The sequence below is a fragment of the Vanellus vanellus genome, assembly GCF_965231255.1.
Source record: "Vanellus vanellus genome assembly, chromosome: 3".
Taxonomy (NCBI): Eukaryota; Metazoa; Chordata; class Aves; order Charadriiformes; family Charadriidae; genus Vanellus; species Vanellus vanellus.
The window spans coordinates 17862413-17888661 of record NC_138907.1 but is presented as its reverse complement, the minus strand read 5'-3'; the positions used below and the strand labels follow the sequence as shown (position 1 = coordinate 17888661).

At 41.5% G+C, this 26249-nt stretch overlaps 1 protein-coding gene across 1 annotated transcript in view; it reads right to left on the bottom strand.

Annotated features, from left to right (window-relative positions):
* Positions 1 to 26249, bottom strand: part of FSHR (follicle stimulating hormone receptor) — a gene marked incomplete at its 5' end in the record, with an annotated part of 79731 nt that overhangs the window by 19327 nt on the left and 34155 nt on the right. Inside the window, 2 exons of the mRNA XM_082480668.1 lie at positions 6714 to 6788; positions 7186 to 7260. Of these exons, the coding sequence (XP_082336794.1) occupies positions 6714 to 6788; positions 7186 to 7260 (150 nt within the window). The remainder of the gene's footprint in view (positions 1 to 6713; positions 6789 to 7185; positions 7261 to 26249) is intronic.

Here is a 26249-nt window from a genome sequence, read left to right as displayed (position 1 = left end):
GAGAGTTTTTTTATTTCAGGAGAGTTGCAACCTTTCAGGATTCATAATCTGAAATGAAACTGAACTCCTCCATGTGATGACCAAATCCTTCATTTGGGCACTCAGGGTGACACACAGGTGCATAAAATAGTCATTCGCTCACATAAGCACTGCTCTGAGCTCCCTGAGGTGGTATCTGGATATCCTCAGATGTTGAAAAGCCAACTTGTTATCTGTCTCATCTTATAACAAAAAGCAATGCATTATGTGCAGGAAAAAAATTAAAGAAGTATAGTGAATATTCAAGAAGCCAATTTGGGAAAGTTGCTGAAATGTCATAACTGTTTTGTCTCAGGAGTCAGAGTGGTCTGACATTGCATTAGCTTAAAAATAGCAGCTGTCACATGTGACCAAGAAAGCTCTGGAAAAATGCCTTTGAAAAACTATTACATATAGTTAAATAGAAAGTATGATTAATGAAGCAGGTGGATTTCATAAGGCCCTTACTATTTAAAGTGCTTCTGCACTTATACTTTGTAAAAGGAATTAGACGAAAAAATTGGAAGCAATAGAAGAACCTGTAGCTCCCCTCTTACAGTATTTTAAAGTACACTCTCTAAATTACTGGAGATGTACAGGGTTTTAGTTGAAAGCTGCCTTTAATTTTAAATAAGTCATATGCTAAAAATTGATGCAATTCTTTTTACCTGCCCCTTGTTTAATATGAATTATGGCGTGCGTTTCCTTTAGTAGGTAAATGAAGAAGCAAACCGCTGCCAAGTAGCGTGTGGCTATTGCAGGACAGAGGAGAAAACATGAGAAGCTTTCCTTTCTACAGTACCTTCCCAAGAGAATCTCAATCCTCCTGTTGCAGTACCGAAAGGTGACAGTACTCTAACACACACTATTCAAACACTGCTCCTAATGGCGACTTACTCCCAACATATCAAAATGCCACGCTGGTTAGCAGGGCTTTCACCATACATGTGTGAAAGAACACGTCCAAGGCCTTGGGTGATGCTGTAGTCCGGATCTTTCCAGTAATCCCAAAGTGTTCAGGGCTCAATTTGTGCTAGTGTCAACCGAGCAGCATGAGATGAAGAGGAAGCATCTTTGACAAATCATTACATATTGAAGTAAATCTACAGGTGGCACAAAGCACTGATTGCACAGAGGCGCAGAACAGTGATTAGGAGCAGGAGAAGATGTTCTTTTAATTAATTGCAGAAAAAGAACTGAAAAAATATTTAGCTAGGCTGCAGCCGAGATCTTCCCTCTCTTTTTATTCAACCAGCAAACCTCCAGAGGCCTTTAAGTGGATAATCTTGTTAGAATGTAGATAATCCAATTTACTGAATATCTTTCCTGCAGGACAGTTTTGTCAATATATTTACCATATAATGTATACATCCTTAGTAGCCTCACTTTAAACAAGTGTCCTCTTTAATCTGTGTTATAACTGAGCCCCCCCTTGCCATGCATAAACAGCTTGGTAAGAACCTGTTTTTCAGCTGCCTGGTGGCTGCTTTCCAAAGCATTAATTGTCTTTCTGAAAAGGCTTACTGGAGGCAGCACTTAAGAAAACATAGCACTATGATCAGCAGAGAACAAAAAAATCTTTCAGAAACTAATTCCTGGAATATTCTGTCTGCTTATCTCCAGATATAGCAACGCGCCTGCTCTTTTTTACACCAAATTGGGAGGAGCTACTCTGACAAAACGAGGAACACACAGTTCACCACCTCAACTTATTGTGGGTATTTGCTGAATCGCAAACCCAAGGTAGGCAGAGATAAATAGAACGTCGCTCAGGAAGCATTATTTTTGCGTCCCTTAATCACGCCGGTTACTTTATACCGCAAGCGAGCCTGACTCCAGCAAGAGATTCCTCAGACTCAGGTGTCCCAGCCTTGCCTGAGTCTATAATCCACAGCACCCACTTCTGAGGGACAGTCTTGAACCGTGGGGCTGCCATGCAAAAGGAAGGAGGGGAGCGTCTCCTCTTTTTGTTCAAGGGCCAACTCCACACAGAGGGGCAGCGATTCTGTGGACTTCGCTGCATCTGCAGCAAGTACAGGTTTGGGTTTAGGAAGCGCGCCAGGTACACGTGTGTCAGGTCCTCCAAGACCGGGCAGGTAATAGCAGCTGCAAGGCTTTGGAGTCAGGCTCCGCTCTCCCACAATGCAAACTGTTTTGCAGATAAAATGTGTGCTTTTGCGACCTAAATTTCCCCTCCCCTCCAACGATCCAGCTGTATGCCCTCAAAATTGATCTAAAAGGAGTGCTGCATTCAAATCTTTCTATTTTAAGCTGAGATTGCTTAATACAGGACGTCGACACATCCACTGTAAAAAAGAACCAAAGGACACAGATTACACAAGAACTAATTTTGGAAAGAAAATAGGTTTGAAAACCCATCACTACATTATTAAACAGACAATGCCACAGCTCTCCCTAATGAGAGCCAGATAAATAATCTTGTACCCATGAAAAGGTCAATAAGTTACCAATTTGAAGCAGCCTGTCTCTTTGGCATACATCCAAGAAGACCAATTAACAATTCTCTTCACCGCTTCTAAAAAACTGGTGAGAATGTTAAGGTTACGTTTTTCTAGAAGGTTTAGAGTATTTCAGCATTGCATTTTTTTAGTGTGGTTTTTTTTTTTTTTTTTTTTTTCTCTCCTTAGTATTTTTGCCATACTAGTAATGACGATGCAGGAGACAAAGGGAGTGGGGTGAGCAGGAAATGTTTTTGTACCCAAGCTGACAGAGATAAAAGCATATTAATGTTCAACAGTTAGTGGCTGTAACGAGCCCGTGAAGCTGATGAGAGGACTGACAAGGCTAGCCAGGGTTCTTGCCTGCCCATAAATAAGACTTGGTGGATATACAACTGTTTTTGAAGGAGCACAGAGAAAGTCTTGCAACCAACATGTTGCAAAGGTCATTAAACTGATGGACCATGATGCCTAGGCTCAATCTCAGTTATTAGCACCAATTAATTTTTCTCCCCCCCCCCCCCTTTTTTTAATGAAAACTACCAGTAAATATATATTTTTCTGCGAGATTTTCTGACCTGTGTTTTAACAGTTTTTTCACGGCCACAGCACTGTTGCGCAGAACCAGACCATGCATCTCGTACCCTGCCAGACTGCCACCGTGGCTGGAAGCTTCAGAAGAACCATGAGCCCGGCAAAGGGCAGGTACCCGAGTCCCCGTGCTTTGGTGTGCTGGTTGCAGCTGGGTCTCATTACACCTCTTTATGACGAGATACGCTGTGGCCTGTGCCAGCTGTTCTGACTGGTGGGTCAGACCAGGAAGGGCTCCAGAGGCGTACGGCGGGGTCTGCAGCAGAAGGTTGGGCCAAGGACCTCTCTGACTACAGGTCTCCATCTCCAGCTCTGCTGCCTCAACGTGGACTATTTGGGAAGCTGGCATGGACCCCAGCTAGGGAGAAGATATACCACATGAGCAACAGGAGTACGGCCCAGTGGGACCAGCATCAGGTTTGCTTTTCCACTCAAACACAACCCAGCACATGGTTGGACAGAACCTTCTAATCCGTTTTGTGACAAAATATTTATGAAACCACTTGCTATTCTCTCCTAACTTCCAACAGTTAATGGGAGAATTAGGCTGTGATGTACAAAGGTTTGTTAGTTTTCTTTCATGGCCTTAAAATTTTTATCATTTCTCAAATAGCTGTTGATAGTGTTTCTATCCACACAGATGCTTAACCCTTTTCTGAATTATTTTAAAATCGAGTCCCACGTTTACAAACTTTTACTTCTGTATTGTGTAAAAAAAGCAAAAACACACAACAAAACCCCCCAAAACTGAACACAAAACCCATCAATCCATTAACTCCCCTCAGCGTCTTGCCTTATATTTTCACTAACTGACTCTTCGTTGTATGTCACAGGAATACTGGGTTACCTTTACCAGCTGCCATTTTGCAGCCTTCCATCAAGGTTTCTGCTTTCTCGTTAAATTCACAGTCCTTTTCTTCCAAACAGTAAAACACAGCCTTTTCAAGGTGGGGGTGTGTTTCTAAAAGGGCAGGCACCAGTGACTGAAACAAGGGGATGGAGAAAATGGCAGTCTTTCCTACAGAAATGTGCCAAGAGAGAGCACAAAGGCATGACTGTACGTAGAGAGAGTGACCTGAGCCTGGTGTAACTCAGCATCACACCCAGCTCCCTGCTACGTGGAAGGCTCCTACAGGGACTTTGGGTCCTGCTCCTGATCCCTGCGGTGTGAGCTGATGTAGCTCCACTGAAGGCAAAGGTGTTGCAGTGATTTATACCCCCAGCGCAGCTACCTCAGGCCATTAGCACAAAAGACACATTCATCTGTTCAGACATTCGCAGCAATGAAGCCTACACCTTTTGTACTATTTATAGTCCTACAAGAGGGTCGGGTTTTTTGCCTCCTAAAATGAAGGCACGGGGGGGATGCAGCATAAATCCATTAGTGGAGTAAACATCAAAGATGGATTTTGTCAATTTAAATTAGAGAAAAGCTTTGGCACGAGAACGAATGTGAATTAAGTGGCCATGAATAAAATTAGAGGAAATTTTCTAGTCACCAAATCATTGAATTTCTGGAAAAGCCTCCCCTGGAAAAAAAGAGAGAAAGCAGGGAACAGAGAACATCAAGAATGTCAATAAAGCACTTAATTAATGGGATACATGGAGTGGAGCCAGCAAGAAATAGGACACAGTAGTCTGGAGAGTCTCTTCCAGTCCTACATACTCACAAGAGAGAAAACCTTAAAAAGGACCCAAAATATATTTTCCTCTGATTTCAGCTAGTGAGTAGAACTTGCTAAAGAGGAGTAGGGAATGGCTAGCTAGACAAGCAATAGTCCGTATTTTTAACCTGTTGCTTGTATAGGTCATAGTAGAGCTGTTGCAGCTGAATCTTTATACAGGTAACATGTCTGCACGTTTGAGTCAACGTATAGGGGAGTGTGCAATGACAGAAGTTCAAAAGAGGGAGCATCCAGTAAAGTTAAGAGAAAAACTTCTGCTACTACAGACATTTAAAGTGGGGTTTTACCTTTACCTCACGACCTATAATTTGTGTGTCCCACGCTTAAAAAATCACTGAAATTAGCGTGTTCATTACTGTGTTCAAATTTCTTCAATTGTGTATGAGATAAATGTGCTCTCATTCTTTCGAACCCACCTGACAACTGTACTACCCACAGGAGCTTGTTCTGGGCTTTTAATATGGGATAAACAAATGTTGTGGTTTTGTGCATAGGTAGCCAGAATTACTCAGACAGCAGTAACCGCTGAACGGCTCAGGCTTGAAACCAGAGGAAAAAGCCATATGATTTCTCCTTATGACAATGCAAATTTAAAGCTTTATTTCCCTGCTGCCAACAGAAAATCGGTGTTTCAATTATGCACATACAAAAGTTAAAGTTTATCAAGGTGTCTGGTGAATTTGATAAAGCAGATATTGGTAAAAAGTCTGAGGAGAATAACAATCCTACCACAACTCTAGCCACATGGTCCCGTTCAATGAGGGTTTAAAGTATAACAGTTTGTGTAGCACGCTAAATACACCTCATCTCTTTAAGTCCAAGCCTTAAATCTCAAATCTTAAAGTTCAAATTCAAACCAGAGCCTCTTGGCATTTTTGAGCCCAGAACCTGTCAGATGCTGGTGGTTTTCAGAGACCTTAAAGACTCATTAGCTTACTGGGAGCTATACTTATTAGACCACTGACCTGATTTCATCCCATCTTTGAGAAATATCTAAGCAGATAATTAAGCACTTACTCTTACGTACTCGAATGTAGAAATCCTGATCAGGCTTTTTGAATGAGTAAGGCTTCTTGTATAAAGAAAACAAGGTTAGGTGTATGTGTTCAGGTGGATGGACATATAAAAGTTAAGCTAACCTCCTGCTGGGTCTATATGCCGTTGTTCAGTAAAGAGCACCGTGGGAGCTTATTTAACCTACAGTCATTATAAACAATTACTGTTAAACAAAGTTCATTGGACTTCACTGGGGTTTTAATGAAGAGGAGAGATTATTACTCACGTTAAGATCATGCGCTAAGAGCTGTGAAAATATTTTTGGGTAATGCTTTATTTTAAGGATGGACTCAATTATCACTGAATTGTGACAGCAACCCCACAGGAGCAGATGTGATAACCACAGTTGTGCAAGCAACATTCTTGATGAGGCTGGCTAATGAAATAAAGCTATGCCATACATCAACACATTTGTATTCTAAGGTTTTAATCATCGCACATCAAGTGTTAATGAAAACCATTGCTATAGCACTGCCATTGCTGAAGAAAAGAGAATGTGAACGCTTAAGACCCCGTGTACAAAGCATAACAGAGGCAGCGCCATAGCAGAGACAGATGAGAGACATTTTGTCCCAAAGTTCTCAAAAGGGATTTCAACCTAAACCTGTCTGTATAGACATAGAAAATGCCCAACACCTTTTCTCGTCACTCAGTTTCAACCTGTTGCTTAGAAAGGCTCAAGGATCTTGTGTATGGGACTTCTCCATGGAAAACATTATCTTCAGCTTTTCTGAGGACTGTGTGCAGGCCTAGGGACGAAACTGTGGACTGACAATGTGCGACTAGTGGGGGAAGAGGGGGCATTATTCTGTCCTATCACTGCAAATGCTCAGCGTAAGTTGGACAGAAAACATTTGTATCATTCAAAATTACTACGGTACTTGCAAAGAACAAAACATCTTACAAATATCTGAGGCTTGGAAGGTGTTGGAAGGCATCTTGATCAATGTACACGAGATTGTTGGCCTTCTCAATTCTTCTGCAAAGAGAAAATGAAACATCAGAGGAAATATATCAATATATCGATCTCAAAATATCTCTGGTTACCCCAGGATGTAGTGGTACTGTACACTAGATTCTTTTTTTTTTTTTAACAACAGAAGATCTGCACAATTTCAAAGAGCGGACTACAACAGACCAGCAAACCCCACCACCTTTTGATATCGGCGGTGGTTTGAGGATAAGTTCCAGGCTGACCAGGGAAAGAAAGAGACAGTTAGATAAGAAGATGGAAAAGACAAAGGGAGATTTCAAATGCTCCTGTATCACTATGAATTCTTTGGAGCTTACCTGAACCAAACTGTAAAACCTTTGGTACTCGCCTATAATAAATCTTTATAATTGTCTCCTTTGAATATAGATTGCTCATTACTTACATTTCATGTAGTTTGGGAAGGTTGGAAAACACATTTGCTTCTATGACCTCCAAGGCATCATTCTGTGAGATCTCTCTGAAAAACAATTTAAAAGTCAAGATGTTTCAAGCCACGCTATCAATAAAAACGTGAAACAGAAAATGGACAGGTGAAAAATTTGCATGGAACTTCTTCCAAGATTACTGATCAGTTTTAAAAACAAGGTGGATATCAGATAAGAAAACAGGCCCCAGAAACACCAATGAGCTGCCACCAAGGCAAACACCAACAGTCAGGAACAGACATCTTCTGAGGCTGAAGTTCGTATCTGTAACGGCAGTCCTGTACCTCCTGCTGTCACATTGCCCGTGTATTACAAGGCAGAGCCCATCCATCATTGGCAACCGCATCTCTGACATCACTAATTACTGACAGAGATTTAATGAAAGCTTTTAACTCAGTGAAGAAAAGAGGGGGTGAAAGGCAACTGAAATAGAGAAGACAGATAAAATGTTCCCATGAAATGGAACACAACTTCAGCAGTAGGACATGCCGCCGCCTTGACCTGACGGTAAACCACAGAGATTAAAGCTAAGCCACCAGCAGACACATCCTTATTAGCAGGAGCTGGAGACCACAGATGTGAAGATGTCTTCCATACCTTGGAGAAAACCCTATTTAATCTCTGCTGTACACAATTAATGCCCAATTACGTCCCTTATGCTGTGACCAGGAAAGTCAAGGTAAAGACATCTATGCCAAAAGATTCCCCACTGCCATTTTTTGGAAATGGTGCAAAAATGCTATTTTCTCCGCCTGAGGTCAGCTGTAGAAATTAAAATTTTTAATATAGATGTAATTCGGGGATACTGTGATGGTCTATTGGATGTTAATGGCAAGGTAACTGTGCACATCTTTGGAATGAAACCTTCAATAAATAGTCAGATTGTAAACTGGCTGGCACTTATTCCTGCATATATTGTTCTTTTGAAATTACGATAGTTGCAAATTCAAACAGGCCTGAGGTGAAACAATAGATTGTAACAATAGGCGCACAGTCAAAAAAATAATCACAAAAATTATTACAAGTAATATAAAAAGTATTCCACCTCCTTCTGAGTAACAACTGAACCCTACCTGGCAAATTACCTGTCCATTTAAGACAAACAAAAGCCTTGCAGAAGAAGAGAAGTTGTTCATCTGACCTTTTCGGCTTTAAAAAACGCCTCAGTGGTTTGATATTTTTTTAGTTTAATAAGAAGTTCTCGCTCCTGTTTCCTTAAAGATTTTTACGGAAGAAATCCAGCTCTCCTCTGCTTTGGGAGCTCTAACCTGACTGGAGACCAAAAAGATAAAAGGACATGAGGACCGACAATAGGCGCTTGGTAGGGTGCGATGAGATCTGGGCTTGTTTAGCAGTGCTGAGCCACCAGTTCACATGTGAACACGTTTTTTCCTCTATTATTTAGGTTTCAGCAGCAACAAAATGCTTCGGCTGAGACTGGGATCCCTTCACGCCATGCAAGGTACACTGCCATTGCAAGGGATGTTTCAGGGACTTTTTATTACCTTCCTGTTTTTCTTCAAAAAAAATCACAGGAAAAGCAGAACATTTAATACCAACAAATCCATTTAGCCAGAAGAGATTTCATGCCACTAAACAGCTCATGAAAAAATGTTGCGGATCTGTTGGCCTTACACAGGCAAAAAAAGTTTATTAAGAAACCACAATACAGTAGTGACCTCACCCCACAGATAGGGCTGTCGAGGGTAATAATTTTTTATGATCCAATCTGCTATCTAACTTTGGAACAACTTGGATGATATACCTCTTTTAATGGAATTCTTAAAACCTAATGTTTCTGCTTCAGGAGAGTGTTTTGGTTTCCTAAGAGAGTGATGGGTTATGGGCTTTTTTTCCGTTCGCGAAATGGAAGATACAGATCCGATTAAGACCTGACGAGCTGGCGACGACACTTTGGAAGGCTTGGAGAATGCATGGTTAAGGAAGAAGTGAAAGAAATGTAGGAAGCTAGGAATCTCTAAACTGTTTTTACAAGATTAAGTTTTTAAGAGAATTGAATAATGCTTATATGAGGGGGGTGTTTGAGAGACTGGGGAATGGCTTGGCTTTCCTTCCAATATTCCCATTCACAGGTACAAAGACGACAGTAATTTTTTAACAGATAATGAAAATATGTCCATTTAAAATTATTTTTTGCTGTCTTCCAGCTCAAGAAAACCACTACTGCAACCACTGTGGTTATGAGCCTCTGAAGACAAGTAAAGGGAACAAAAGGGAACCTCTCAACGGCAGAAGGCAGCAACTCTTCTGGTGTTGGGCTTCATCCTCTGTGTTCCGGGGACTGTGGGGGCGAGGGAAAAGGCCAAGACTCTCTGTCCCCCGCAATGAATTGTGCATCCTCTGCTACACTCTCTCCAGGAAACCCTGTTGGTGATGACCTTACTCATCATTGTTCTTCACAGACAAATCCCAGTTTACAGCACTAAAGTGCCGTTTTCTGACAGAAGGCCATTGGGGCTGTCCGTGTGCCTGTTACGGGCTGTCATGCAGGCAAGAAGCATAAATTTATAAAAAAAAACAACCATTCAGTTTAGGGGATCGGTCACACAATATGAAGAATGGCCAGCAGTAGTCTGGGTTCTGGTTGCATAATTTGTGTGAAAAATGTATTTGTACCTGGCGAAAAATGTCCAGCCATGCTCATGGGTAACTGAGAGAACACTATCTTGGACACAGGTATCTCTGGCATTAAAAGTACAAACCACTGCTGCTCAATCAAACAACCAACTTGGCAGACTCAGATCCTCTGTAGAGGAGAGCAAACAATACCTGCAGCAGCAGCTACAAGCAGAAAAAGGGGATTGCTGGCTAGTATTTGTACAAGTGATTTGTCTTACAGTATAAATACACACAAACAGATGATTGCTCATAATGCATATCTTATTATATGTCATCACGAGAGAAGATGGGACTGTTATTACGTTGTTTGTTTGTAATGAATGATACTATTAGCTCTGCTGCTAGCTATCACAGCAAATCCAGACGGCAATTTGAGCATCATTTCTGATGCATGCAAGCCTTTGGATAGATGGTACGCAAAGCAGTCAGGGGCAATTTCTTAAAAAAAAAGGTCAAACCTCCAAAACCCCAAAGCACCCAGTGGTTGCAAAGTGCTTAGGCATCTGCTAAGCTTAGTTTCCACGGCGTGCACAGCTCCGTTGAAATCAACAGCGATCCTCAAAAGCATAAATTGTTTACTCAAACACAGCCTAAAAGAGGAGAAACTATTCAGTAAAAATGCTTTACAAAGGCGCAAAGGATAATTGTTTACGTTTTTCTTCAGAGAGAATGTCAGATTTTAAAGTGTGACAACGTCACGCGACTAAGGAATTTCCTCTAATTTGCCACGAAGGTAGCAAGCTGTAATCGTTATTACCTATTCACAAGCAACTGACTGCAGTGTAGCATTTCCACGTGTTATAGCCAGAGCCAGTGTCCATCGGGAGAGGGGTGGAAAACGAAGAGGAGGAGGAAGGTGCTGTCTAGTGGCAGTACAGACTTGGCTCTGCCTGCAAAGCTGCCCATCTTCATGACATCTGTGACAGAGCCCAGCACGAAGCATAGGAAGTATTCCTCTACAAACCTGCTGCACTCAAAGCATGACCCATAAAAACCAAGATGCATTGAAACGGCCTTTTAAACAATTCTATTACATAGGAATTTATAGTTCGTGGCAGTTTCTTTGTAGTCCTCTAAACAAAAAGTCTCTTGGACTAATCAAAGTCTTACAGCAAAAGCAAGACTGTATTAAACTCACAAACTAATGGTTTTGCAGCCAAGTGGTCCCACATTTCAAAATAATGGAAGGATAAAAGGCTGGACATTTATATGCCTTTTATGATACAAATTCCTTTCAGGATCAGAGCAGGGCACGCAGACAAGGAGAGGGTCATTTTCCCCCTGCTAGGAAACGTGCCTATTTAAAACAAATACGCGTGTGAGTGTGTATATACAAATATAGACGTTTAACGTAGACGAGTAAGTGGAAAGTTGTGTCAAAAGAAGAGCGAAGCACACGCATGGCAGAAGACCAGCTTAGAGCCAGATCGCAGCATCAGTCCCTTACGCGGTGGCCAGGGACGTACGCTGCAGAGCACAGAGACCTTGTAATACATAACACCAGCAGCAGGAATGACATAGAGTAACTGGTGCCCAGCTGGTGAGCTTGGCTGTTAGACGACCACAGTAAACGTGGGATTTATGGATTTCTGCACTTCATCTCCCCGTGGCAGACTAGCGGAGGGGGCTGCCCTGAGCATCGAGGTTTCTCAGGCGCTTGTTTGGTGCCTGCACCTTGCCTGCAGACATGGCACATAGTGTGAAGGGGGGATTTCCCCCCCTCCAGCCACACTGCCCTCCTCTGCAGTGCTGGGTGCGACCCACTCCCTGCAAACTCCTCCAACTTTCCTTAAATTCCCTTCCAGAGCAGGTACGTATATGGGCTATGCATATCTATACGTAGCTATAACAATCTGTATTTCCTGCGATACATCATAATTGGGCCTTTTGGCCTTTCATCCTCAGCCTTTGAGGCAGTTTTTCTGGTGACATAAATATCCTGTGGATTCCTGTGAACAATTTTTTTCACTCTATAGGTACCTGCAATTAGTAGAGATACTGGAGGTATCGGGTACTGATTCCCAGAGCAAGTGGCCTCACTGGGCTCTCGGCACTGCAACAAATCAATAGCTTGGCATTGATATAGGGGAAAAGGGAAGGGAAAAAAAAGGCCATTTTTTTTTTTTTTTCCGAATCTTTTTCCTCACTTTCTTTAAATATGAATACCCTTTAAAGCAATTTTCCAGGTCAGTTTTACTCGGTGGTTTGACTGATGCCACAATTTACGTCAAGCTTAAGAAGGAATTAGCAGTAGTGTGGGGTCAGACAGGCAATCCCGCCCAGCATTCACTGGGTGAGCACCCCGGGCAACAGCCTGCGATGTGTCTGAACGGAAAAATGAAACACCTGGCTACCATCGTCTCCGTGTCGTAGACGGAGGAGATCTTATTTCTTTCAGTCCGATCAGGAACAAGCCAGTCTGAAATCTCCTTTTGAAAACTTCCCTCTAAAGTGACAGCAAAATGCTACTACATTGATTTAAACAGGTTACAAAAGAAAAGCTATTTTTCTTAAAAGTATTAGAGACTTTTGACCTTTCAAAAATAGATAGTTGACACTTTCTCCTGCCACTTTCCTTGTGAACATGAAAAACTTGTCTCTCTACCAAGATTTATTGAACATCAGGGAGTTACAGGCTAATATATCTTAGCAGTTATTGACATTTCAAAAAGGAATTCAAGCACTGACTCTTCTCATCATCTCTTTACTTTACTCAAGATACACACACGCGTTGTACTGACCTGACTAAATAAGTGGGATACCCGTTTCACCAACTGAGTATTAATAGCGATTTCACACTTAAAGCAAAATCATGTACATGTAAGTCTTTGAAGGAGATTATCAGGAGGCACCAATACTGTGTATTCCTGCCTTCTCCAAAGGGCATGACACCATATTCTCAAATAAATCAATGCGGGCATGGGAAAAATAAAATGCAAATTTCTGCACAGCAGACGGAAGCAAAGGGGATTTTATTTCTATCGGTGCTTTAGCACCATGCCAGCAATCCAGATGAAAGTCTGTTGAGAGTTTGGTTGCATCAAATTAATTGCCCATGTAATGGTTTTAAATTGGTCTCTCTAATCTGAAAAAGCACGCGATTAGTCTGCAGAATTGGAACTGATAACGACCAGATCCAACAGCAGAAGCCACATCATTATAAGAATTGATTTTATAATCAGTACAGTTTGGGGGGGGGGTAGATATCTCCTCATACTCTAGCACTAAGGGAACGTACTACACTAGTTTCAGTTTATTGCTAGCAAAGCTGAAAATGCGAGGAGCTTTGCAAAGTCAAACAAGCGAGGACGGGGTCCTTCGGAGGAAACGGCGGCTTTCCGCAGAAATGCTGGCTCCTGGCGGAGAAAAGGGGTTTGTAACTCAGTGCCCCCCAGCCGCTGAGGCGGAGGTACCTGCTGTCCCCTGCATTCGGGCACCACGAAATTTTACCTTTGACTGTGAAAGCTTGTAGGGAAGGCAGAAAAATGTCTCCAAAATAAAACATCCACCCTAGCAAATGACACTTTTTTTCTCAGACATGATGGGCTCCAGAGGACCGTGAGACCACGCTGGCAGACAAAGATGGTTATTCAGCTGAGGAAGGGACCTCCTCATTCTGAGATGCTGACACAAGCTTCATGTCCACATCATAACTCCTTCCATGGAAATGGGCTAGCAGCATTTATTGCCACTTATCTTTTATTACTTCTCTCTTGGCTTTGATAGCCAGCTAATGATGAATAGTTTTATTAAGATGACCCAGGCAGATGAGGAGATTACATTTGGGATAATCACTAAGGAGAGCGGCTGAATGAAGAAAAGGGGAGAATTATTTCTGGGGAAAATCAATAGGCAGATTGTCTTGGATTAGGAGAACATGTGGCTTCCAGGACCCAAAGTCTAGTGACAACCTTTCCAAACAGACCATCTTGAAGCAGATGTTCCCAGACACTTCAACAGACAGTTTTGAAATGGTTTAAGGAAGCACACATGCACAAGAGATGCCTCTGGAGGACAGTTCATTACTAACTTCAATGCATTAAAGAAATGGGAAGATCCAGAATAGCAAGTGCCTCACACATGCACAATTAAACCTTTTAGCTAAGAGGGAAAATTGCAAAAAATCCCTCTTACTCCTCAGTTCTGGCATTAAAAACCTTCCCAGGCTTAGGAGAGGACTCTGAGCAAATCATGCAGTATGTTACACCCACTTCAGTGAAAACAGATCCCCGTGACATGACCCATCATGAGAAAAATACTAACATTGCCTAATGTTAAACACAGTTATGAATACAGACATTATCTTCCAGCTGCTAACACCATCCACCACATCTTTCGAAAGTCCTTCTGAAGGGATTTAGGTTTCTCTTATTCAATGTTACAGTCTCCCTGTGAAATACCTTTTACGAGCACAGAGATTTCCTTCTGTCTTCTATTCTATTTGCATTCATTCTTCCCTGACATAATAATTACTTACTATTCTTATGGGTGGTGCCTAACTGAGGCCTTGACCCTACAAACTCTTATCCCTGAACTTTCGCTCCAGGCTCAGCCAAGACCTTATTGCACAAATATTTGCCTGATTGGGGCCCTCAGATATAACCTACCCGGGAAAAGGATCTTCTCTTATGCTTCCAAAGTTAAAACCAAACCTCTGCCTTGTAGCAGACTGCTAGAGAAAACATAAGCACCAGCAAGAAGATACGGAGTCAAAAGTTTTACAAAATAAGTGTGCAATGAGGGTTATTTAGCTGATTGCGATACTGTGCTATCGTAAGCAGAAAAAAAAATACTATTAAGCCCAAATCTTCAGGTTCTAATAATGAAGGTTGCAGAGGCGACATACTACACAAACATGGGAATTATGCACAATCCCTAACACTTTTGGCAAGTGGCTAATTGCAACAAAAAAGGAGCCTGTTTCAATACATCTAGAGTCTTATTTGACAAATAACTGAACTCCACTATGAAGCCCTGGAAAATCCCATGCTTCCACCTGAGTTTCCCTGACATAAATAAGCCTCTTCACCTGCAAACACTGCAAGACTGCACACAGATAAAGTCTGAAGAGGGGGAAGGGAACACGTCATAAAACTTGAGCCCAAACTCAATTTATTGACGTGTTTCTACGTTTGTGTGTGTATACCCACAGCAATCTGATAACAGCGATGAAAATAATAGGCCCACGGCCACACGATAGTGCTTACTCACTAATATCAGTGAGCAGCGGCCTTTCTGCACGTCCAACCCCGTTCACAAGGGAGTTGCTCGTGTATGCCATGAAGGGCTTCTGCCGGAACTATGCTGTGCGCTCAGGCTTGTGGAAACACCGAGCAACCAACGGCTTCCTCCTATCTTCTGCTGTTGCAGCGCTTTAATAAGAAAGTCCTCAGGCTTGACTCAGCCCTTTGATGGGGAGCCCTCAGTACTGATTCCCCCACAGAAGTCTCGGTAGGAATGAAGCAGAACCCTTGAGAACCCAAAGGCAATTCCTGGCCACTTGGGAACGACCTGTTTTCCCCTATATAAGAGCTCTTTGATCTCCCTGGGAGCCCTTCTCCTCCATACCATCCTGGGTCATGTCTGACTGGTGACATAGAAAGAAGCTGGAGCTAGAAATGATGCAAAAAACCTTATCGGAAGTAGTTCTTCTTTCTTCATCAAGGGAAAAGTAAGCGGAATCTTCTACCCCAGCCCCAGCACTTAAAGAAAGAGGCTGAACAAGAAACGTGGCTTGAATAAAAAAAAAGGATGTTTTCCTTAGAAGTTGCTGCATCTATTCCTTCGCTGTACTGCATTGCATATACTTATGATATTTTTCTGCCTGTCTTCCTGTACTGATGTAAACAAACTGGAACTTACAGTGTTTTCACAGCACACAAGCCTAGCAAACCCTTTTTTGTTTCCAGTAAAACATTTTGAAAAAATACTACTGATGAGAGAGGAAAAATAAATAAATCCTGAAGAGGTCCCAAACCACAAAAAATACCATTTGGAAAAATCATGTTGATGGAATACACTTAAAAATAAAAGAAGAAAAAGAATCCATCATTTCTGATTACTATCATTGCTTTAGCTGAGACTGAGGGAGATTTCTGCAGCAGAAGGCATGGAAATCAATTGGTTTTAATATATTGGATCTGTATTTACATTAAAATTCTACATTTTAGAGGAGTGCATATTTTCCTGCAATTTCAAATAAGTATTGTCTCTGGAAAGCACACAGCTCAACACACAAAGGGACACAAAAGTACACACACTCAAAGGCAACCCTGTGAGAGCAATTTAGTTTTCAGATTTAAAGGAATTTTTTGTGTATGCTAAATACTGAATTAAAAACTAAAAAATACTGAATTAAAAACTAAAAGGCAACTGCTATATTCTTTCTTCTATCAGACTGAAAACACAAGATAAATTTTTGGATTATTTTAAGAGGAAAATGAAGAAACAAATATAAGTCAAATTATGGAACACGATCAGAGATCCCTCTGATTGCTGTTCTGTCTTGAAGATACCCAAATCCTTAGGGATTTGGACTGGATCCCTGGCCAGGAGTGCATTTTTCTTACATGCAAACAGAAAGCAACCAGCAGTACCAGCACACACCTCATTCTTCTGCACAAAGGTAATAGGGTTTCATTATATTATTTCTATTAGTTTGAAGGTGGCTCTGTAGGATGGCTCTGGTTAAGAGATTCCCCCAGGGGAATCCTTTGGGCCCTCTGTCCAGCTGGGAGCCCTTGGTGAAGACAGGTTAGGCAGCAGCTAAGTACAAAGGCTTTTAATTTGTGTTTTTCCTGGGGGCTAAATTACTGGTAACATGAAGGGGGAGGGGGTACTTCAAAATGGCGGGCTCAGGACTTGTCTCTACAGTAGCACCTATCTACCTTGAGGACCACGCAAAGCCCCAAAACAGATGTTTCTGTTTCATCGTTCAAGTAATTTTACTCTGATTTAGTCGATCCTAATCAATTTAAACATGTTTCTGTTTTTTGGGGGTTTTGGCGTTTGGTTGTTGTGGTTTGTGGTTTTGTTTTTTGGTTGGTTTTTTTTTTTTTTTTTTGCTTTTAAGTGGCACACAATTCTTAGGAATCAATTTTATATCTTATTTTCAGTTAAATGAATGCAACTCTGTGAGCATACAAGTCCCGAGAAGCCATAGAGAGAATACTCCATTTATTTATGAGACCTGTTAAGAGAGATCCATGCTACACAGCAGCGGCCTTTCTGCTCGCTTTTTTCTTCACGTGTTGCTCAAGTCAATTTAAGGACATTCACGAACTGAAGACTGAGAGAGAGGCAGAGAACCTCACATTCACTTGGATATGACCAGAACTCAGTAAAATTCTATCTCCCACCCAGCCCTGTGGCTCTCCTAGACACATTTTGCCTCGTCATTCAAACCGGCCAGAAGGGTAGCAACAGGATGCATGCTCTTACATCTTCCTCCTCCTCCTTAAAGATGTGCAGATGGAGACTCGTTAGGAGAGCTAAGATTCGTGTGTGACATGACTAGTTAGTAAGGTGACGAAGGAGGAGAAGGAAAAACCCCAGGGAAGAACGCCCTTGATTTTCCTTCGGGTCACATTTAGTTAAAAACGAGGTGAAAGGATGCTATTAGATGTGACCGGCAAAACCGTCCACTTATCCACAGATGAGGCACAGCCCAGCCAAAGCAATCCAACCTTCCCGCAGTGCCCCACAACGGAGCGTGGTCAACCCACTGAGACACCAGCTCTGCTGCAGAGCCATTTCAAAGCCTGGCCAAAAGAGGCTGCTGCTGAAAGCCAGCTGCGGCAGCCCTAGCTTGCAATGAATCACCATCTCCTGAGGGCAGGGGCTGAGATCACCATCTCATGGTACGCAAGCCGTCAACCTACCCATGCGAAAATAAACCATTCATCACGCACATGCGGACTGGATATGAACAGGTGACCTAGAAATCCGGGGGGTTCCAAGTCCTATTACCCTTCGCCTGAGTCATTCTCCTGTCACGTGGAGCTTGCTGTGACATATTTTGTGGGGGCTGCGGTGCGTGTGGGGAAGAACAACCCAGAGTTGTCATTTAGTCCTAAAATTATGCATAACTCCCTCAACACAAATAAAAGCACAAAATCCCTATGAAAGAGGGAAATGTGGTAGCAAGGGAAAAACTTCCTTCTTGCATATTATATCTTCATTTGAATTCCAGAATAAATCTGAATGAATTATATTTTTTAATTTGTTTAACTATGCTAATAGTCACCACGCACTAGTGGTTTTAGCAGCATTTTCTCTTTATATGCATGACTCAAGAATTACCATAGCAACTTGCTTCCTAATTAGCCTTCAGTTACTAACAATCAATACGATTAGACAAGGTCAGCGCTGGAGTAAGCTCTATAGATTTTTAAAAAGGCTACCGAGAGTCAATAACGGCAAGAAGAGGAGGAGGAGCGGGCTCCTGGACGATCTTCCCCAAAGGATGGTGGCTGTTCTGCTATTACTCACTCTCCTATGAACAAAGGCAGTCGTGGCAAATGAGAGCTTTGGCACTCACCCGGACTGCAGAAAGCTTTTAACCTGCCAACAAATTCACAAAATATGGAGAACAGGAGCATCCTTAGATCTGCAGATAAAAAGACACCTCACTCTCACGTTGCTGGGACTCATTTTGACTGAACACCATCAAAATCAAGACTAAATGTCATATATTTATAACAATGTTGCTGCATCTGAAATCAATGTGGGAAGGATCCCTAAAACCTGGGATAAGGTGAGACTGGCCAGTTCACAGGAAGATGCTCCCTGGGATTTAAACCTGTGCAGTGCTTAGCTGAGATCCCATTAGGAAGTCCTCCTTCTAGTGACCTGAGTGATTGCGCATCCTGACACAATTTCCACCTCATTTTTATAGCCTTTTTTCAGTCGTTAACGTGTTATCTCTTACCCTGAAAGCACACTAGGATGAAAACGTCACGTGCTATTCAGAGGTACTCTGGGTCCTGGGAGTACCGAACAGGCTCCTTGGTACTGACAGATGAAGGCACATGGAAAGCCACATTACTTGTTAGTATGCTTAAGTCTGCTGCTCTTCTCCACTCGCTTCCATCTAGCCAATGCTCTTTGTGGGTTTTCTGCTTTTAAGGTAATTATCCTAATTTATGTTCTAATTAAAAAAATGCCTCCCCTGACATCCAGTGCCTTTGGAGAAGGTGTGGAGTTCCTCAATGGCTTATTCCACGTGGCAGGAATCTCTAACCAGACCTCCTGCAAAACCCTGTTCCTCACCCCCGGGGCTGCTCCCTGCTCCCCACCGCAGTCTCTGAGTGACACATATCCATCTCCGGCCTGTAAATCTTCTGCCACTTGTGGTACCTCAAAGCTGCTCCTCTCCAAACATGCCCATTAGCCCGCAAAGGGAATACCCAATCCCCCTTCCTCCAGGGAGCTCTGCTGCTGCCAGTTTTCCTAAAGAACGTTATCTAATCAGGAACAGAAGTAATAGATAAGTAAATCCTTTTCACTGTGCCGTGCTCGCCCCTTCTCACAGCACAGATGGGACAAGCCAAAATCTTAAAAATCCAGCACAAGAAGTCTTTAAAATATGGAAAATAAAGCCGAAAAACATATCGTCATAAAATCACATTCAAAATAAAAGATAAGATTGACAAAAGGATTAGACATGTCTAATGAGTACCTTCACTTCATAATTACACTAGAAAGGATAAACATTTCCAGATAAAGATGTAAATCTTTGTGCTCTTGAGCAGACAAGCAAGACAGAAGTAAATGATGCTTCCAAACAACAAAGACTACTTTAATTCAGTCCACAAGTGAAATTCTGCATTATCCCTTGTTTTAGTGGAGAAACTTCACAGCACAAAGTTGTGTTGAATAGCTCATTATTTGTTAGTGCATTTCTCCTCCTCAGAAGAGAGCACCCTACGAGGTGGACAAAAAAAATCCTCCATATGGATGAGCTATTCCAAAACTGTTCCAGAAACATTATCTTGAACGTCCTCCTTCAACAATTGGCATCAGCAGCATCTCAGGGATGATGTTCCGAACCGGGAAAGCCACCATCCTGTCCCTGTCTCCAGCTCCTAATCCTCTGCTGGCTGCATTGGAAAATGCACAGACACCAATAGTTTTTCAGCATTCTGCATTTGTCTCGCAATCATTTGCAATTTCCATCTGCGGTGTTGGCTCCCCAAGCATTCAAAATATTTTACGGCTTTGTATCTGTCTTCTGTTCTAACTCCTAGCAATTTAAATCTTTTCCAGACTACTCAATGTGTATACGTACACATATGCACGTATGCAAGTATATATATGCATATCTATTCCACCATGCACTTTACTCACAAAGGGTATACCACTCTTTACTTATTTTTAAAGAATCAAGCACATATCTGGAACTCTTCATCAAAAACATGTTCCTGCTTGAGAAAGCAAAACAAATATTCACAGTATTTTGTGAGCAAATTGTTCTTGGCTTGGTCACAAAACACACAATGGGTACAGCGAGTCTCTTGTTTTACACCTGGGATGAATAGGGACCAGCAGCGTCTTTGATAGAGAAATCAAAATGCAGCTCACTAATAACGACAAAATGCTCAGCTGCCTCTCCGCTGAGCAAAGCAGCCATCAAACTAATGATTAAATCCACATCAATCATTTGGCATAATAGAAATAAAGGCTGTGCAGTATAACGTTGTCAGAGAATCAACATCCCCTGCTTAGAAAATAAATGTCTTGACTTCATCTCAACATTTGTTTTCCATAAACGCTGAGGTTTGTAGCAGCATTTGTATAGCAATGGGGAAACAATCCTTCATTGCAACATGCCAATTCCACTAACATTATTTCTAAAATAAACAGAAAAGCTAGATAAAATTAATATGGGAAGGCGTTTCTGAAATCCTCCTGAAATTGAATTACCATTTCCAACCTGGTGCCAGCCTTCCTCCTTCTAACAAAAAATATTTAGGAGCGGCAACAATAAATATTGCAGAAAATCCCATTTAGAGCAAATCGGGCACAATTTCAAGTAGGTCACACCTTTTGCACTCACTCACTGGTACAGTTAGACACACACACAAGTTTAATAGAAAAAAATCCTATAAAAACCTGTTTTCTCATGAATAAAGAACTTTCCTTTCTAATTCATACTTTTCATACTTTTTTTTTTTTTTTTTAATAGCAGCATTTTTTAAAGCAAATCAGAAACTGTGCATGTCTGGAAAGAGATGGCACTACAATGCCTCTTGGGATATGCCGTCACCTGAATTCCCACAGACTCCCACCAGAGCACAGCCCCATGGTGCCGCAGGAGGCACAGACCCTCACCAGTCTGTCTGTCAGGCGGAGGGAGTGGAGGTGTACATGTTTGAGCTGAACAACCGAGTGAGGGGCAACTGCTGTAATTCTGAATATCTGTTTCCTCTCAGAATTGCTTCGTTATTCGATTTTACACGAGAATGTAGACTTTTTTTTTCTTTTGCAGAAAGAAGCACTTTTATAATAATCCTCTTACAATTCTTTAAAAAAATATTTGTTGACTTTAATGTTGCTTACTTGTATTAATTTTGATTTAATCTTGTGTTTATGATTCTCTTCGTTTTCAAGTCAATACATTTGATTCGGAAATCTTTCCAGAAATTTCAGAGAATATGTAATTAATACACAAAATACAATTTAAAAAAAAAATTAGGGATATTAGAACTGAATACACTTATTTTAACAAGAAAGGGTAATTATTTAAATCAGAGCAATATTCTGAAACATGAGAACCACCTTTTGCCATGTATGAGCTATGAATTACATTTGAATATACAAAATGTAATTAGAACCAGCAATCCTGAGTTCTCATTTCATTTTCTGATATACATATGTAAGTTTAAGACACGCATTTTTCAGCCAGTATAAGAATTATTTTGTTTCTTAGCAAATAGGTATTTTTATATTTATAAAGTCACTTAGAAGGTCACTGATTCTACTCTGAAAGTACAAGAATCTCGTAATAAACCATAAATTGAAACTTCCTTTACTTCAAATTAGAGTGAAGCTCTTGGAAGGAAGAGATGGAACTTGAATAAGTGACACTTTTGGGGGGAAAAAAAATTTACATTTTACAACACCGGTTCTGGCACCTCTTGAAAGAAAAAAACCCACCCAAAAGCCCCTGAGATGAATCTCAGAAAGTTGGCCAGTAAGTGAACATATCAGCCTCTTCAGTACACATAAAACATACCCCACAGGACAAAAGAAGAAAGATTATAGCATTAATTCTGCACCACGGGATGACTGTCAATTCCAAGGCTCCTCGCTACCTTTATCAGTTGCAATAATCAGCTTCATGCCTTTGATGGAAGGACCTAGAGGGAGGATGCCTTCCAAAACCGAATGATTCAGAGAAAGCAAGTATCTCCACATGAACAACCACCGCTTGCCAAACCTGAAGTCCATCCTCCCCAGTGTCTTGCTCTAGCGGTGGTAGGGGAAGCCCAGAAAACAGTGCAAGAGCAGGGCAAGCTTATTGAGAAAGCCCCTCTGACTACTCAATCAACTTTTTGGGGTGATTTGCAGCTCAAGTCTTGGTGTTTGGTATGTAAGTAGGTGAGACGCATTTTCTTCCCCAAATTTTCCCAGAGGGTCTCTTCCTATCAACAAAGTCTCAGAGCAGAGTTCCCTGGTTGAACCATGCGTGGTGTGAAGACGTACAGCCTTCAGGATTTTTATTTATTTGTCACTTACTAGTTTTATTTGAAATCCCATCCTCCAGTTGTAGTATTAGAAAGGGCAGGAATAATAATTCCTGTCTACCTTTCCTGTACTGAACCTGCCGTACAGACCACTCCAATATACCCTGTCAAAGGTCTTCCTCCCAGATGGAGGAGTCTTGTCCTGCTCCATTATTCCTCAGGTGGAAAGCATCCATGAATGTGTTCATCTCAGTGAGTATTTCCTGGTTTGTTCCCTATCCTTTTCTTAATAATTCCTCACGTTTCCATTTGGAGACTTTTTTTTGACCAGGGGCTGGGACCTTCTTTTTAGAAATGTTCATTTGACCTTTAAATCTCATTTTGAATGAATAAGGCTAATTTAGAGCCCATACTTAGATATGCAAAAGCGTTATCTTCATTTAGCCTGCACTTAATTTTATCTGATTTGTTTGTGTAGAGGAAGACAGGAAGAACACTCGATTGAAGTTTCCTCCTAAAGAAGAGTGTGAGCTCACACAAGCATTTGCCCACATTTAGTCTTTTATGAATTCAGGTAATCTGAACAGTGTGTCACTGGGGAGAGGCATTAAAGCATTTAGCATACATTCAGGTAAGTGGATTTCCCTTTTTTTTTTTTTTGCTTTACCTTTCCCTGTGTCTAGACAGCTATAAAGCAGGGACCAGAAATGATGTCCAAGATGATTCTTCCGTTAAATACTTCAGTCTCTAACGCTGGCTTCATATCAATGCAGTTAACGAATAAAGATTCTGCTAACAGTTCATTACCACAAAACTCATTCTTGCTCAACAAAAGGAAGCAACGACAAAATGTATTTTCTTTTTTCCCTTTCTAAATCTATTTTATCAAAGCAAGCAAGCATCAAGCTACAAAACGACACAGAAAGAATTATGGAATACTTCCTTTCTTGTACTCTAACATGTTTCAATTAAAATATGCAAATACCAGCATGATTTTTTGGGACTTTTTCAATAGGAAAATTATAAAATGTTGATACGGACACTATGAACTGATTTTACATTTCCTAGCTTCTTTTTTTAAGGGTTTTTACTTTATTTGTGATTTTGTTCCGCCCAAGCGTTAGCACACGATTGAGATCAGGTTATGCATTTACTGAAGTATCACAAAGCTGTAATTAAAATCTTTGATCTTTGACACCAGCAGTGAGTTGCTGACACGGATAATAAATGTCTACTTCACATTTTGTAATTGTGCAAGGGATGACAACAATAACTGCAAGTGTCAGAGCTCTTCCACAGATAAGCTTTGGCAGGGAAAAGCAGAACGCCAGGTGATGATGCAGCAAAACATTTATGGATTATAATAAAAAAGACTTCATCTTTGTTCATTACTCGTTATGTTTAGAAAACAGGGCATAGCTTCTACTTTCAGGAAATGAACTGAATTAAGAGCACACCAGGCTTCCTGTGCATTCATGCCAAACACGGTAGTTTGCTATCCAAGGGATGGTACTTGCAAAGGCTTCAGAAGGGTCATCTGAAGTAATGGCACTTCACTGAGAAGCCGCTCATGGCCATGCTGAGAGACAGCGGCACCCAGGCACCACTAACGATGTGTTACAGGACCCCTGGGAGAAGCTGGCGTAGCTGTTCGCCTTTCGAATCTCATTTGTAGAAACCCATATCAAAGGGCAGAGTGTAGCAACGGGCAAATGAAGACTGACACCCTGGATGCTGTTGGGCTGAGGAACACGTACGTCGCGTATAGCAGAGGATAAGCTTTCTTACATGATTTTGCTGCTGAACCCCTCCAGTACAGAAAAGAGCCCGTTCAAAACCACCAATCACCATCAAACGCAGACAGTTAGTTGGGACGGGGGCATCTGCGACCCGCAAGAACCAGGAAGCCTCCTGTGATTGCTCACTGCCTAACCACCAGCCTGCCATGGGTGGGCAGCCATTAGTGCCTGCTGACTTGAGCAGGATTAGACCAGGCAGACGGAAAGGAAAGACGTGTATCAGAAGAGCGGCCCCATTAAAACATTTATTCTTTGGGACGTCAGCCTGAACTTTGCATTTCTTTCCTTACGCTGGTTACTCGCCTTAATGTTTTTGAACTGTAGTCCTCTGTTCCCTGAGAGAAAACGTATATTTAGACTAATTTAAATGCATTAAGTAGCATACTTATTTTCATGCCTTGCCCTTAAGATGCAGAATGCTACACATAACTTCCTATAATGTAAATTAGAATTTAATATCCATGGAGCTGCACCTTGAGAATATACCCTGGAGTATTTATTACCGAAGTGTGATTGTTACCTGATTCAGTACACGTTTTGGTACACATAACGCGCCGTGTCCCCCTTTCACCTTAGGGATGTAAATAAATATTTTTGTAAACAGGCACTATTTAACTTATCTATCACAGCAGATCCTGCAAATCCATATTTTGCTTCTTGCAAAAAAAAATAAGTAGCAGATTTATTCAAATGATGCAACAAAAGATAGAAAGGGACTCCTGCTTAGAATCAATTTCCAAACGTCTTGGTTACACTCAATCCTCACCATTTTCTCAAAATAGCTTTAATGATCTTATTTAATCACACCCTTTCGCATACCAAATGAGGCAGCACACGATACACTGTGCAAGAAAAATTGCAGAAGCTGCAAAATACTGACCACCTTTCTTGGTGGCAGAAAACACAGACTGCTCATCCTTAGGTGATCACGCAAATTCTGCCTCCCCATCTTTTTGGCCTGTTATAGAATCTTTTGGCCAAGTGTTATAGAATCACATGCTGGCACTGAATTAAACTGATTTCAGGAGCACATGGGATGATGGGATAATGGCCATCCTTTAGCCATCTGCTAGCCCAGGCAGCTTTGATGGCTACTGCTGAAGAAGGCCTGGATGGGGAATCTACCAATTTGCCAGGTTGTTAAAACTTGCTAAATAAAGTGAAGGCTTCCCACTATGCCAAATTCTCCCGATAAGTCTTTTACAATCAAGTCAAGAACTTTACTCCTTCCTCACTCACAAGAAGACATATACACCTTGATTCAGCCATGTACTTCAGCACATGCCTCAAAATACTCTATTGAGTGGTCTCCACTGTCCTTAAGTATATCATCTCAGTTTAGATAAAACATAAAAGGTAACTCAGTCTGATTGAGTCAAAGGAAAGTGCTGCCTGCCTTCTAGCCTACAGGGGCAAACAGGAGAGGTTTTAGCATCATACATCAGGTTGGTGGTTGTACATGAAATAAGCTGGTGCTTGTGTACCTAGGTCACAGACCAGCAGTATTTGTTCACATGAACCATCACTGGATCAATGGTCCCAGCAAAAAATACCCAAACATAAATCTTGAATGCACTGAGTGATTAAATAAATGCATGATTCAGAGCGATTTTCTCTACGTATTCACGAGGAAGCTGTAGATAGCTGGTGCGTATATTCCTGCTGTCTTCCATAGACAGAAGACATCAGTTTCCAGGAGTGTCAGCTCTGGCAGAGTCCATCAACTCCATGCCCGAGTATCATTCGCTAAAGTTTTAACACTTCCCAGGGTTTTCAGAGCTCATAAAGGATTTAGGTCTTCAAGTTCTGTTAACCATAGCACAGTTCATGTTCTTAAAATGTCCCTTTGCCAAAATCCGCTAAAGAAATCCCCTTCTCCCATTACTCCAAACTACA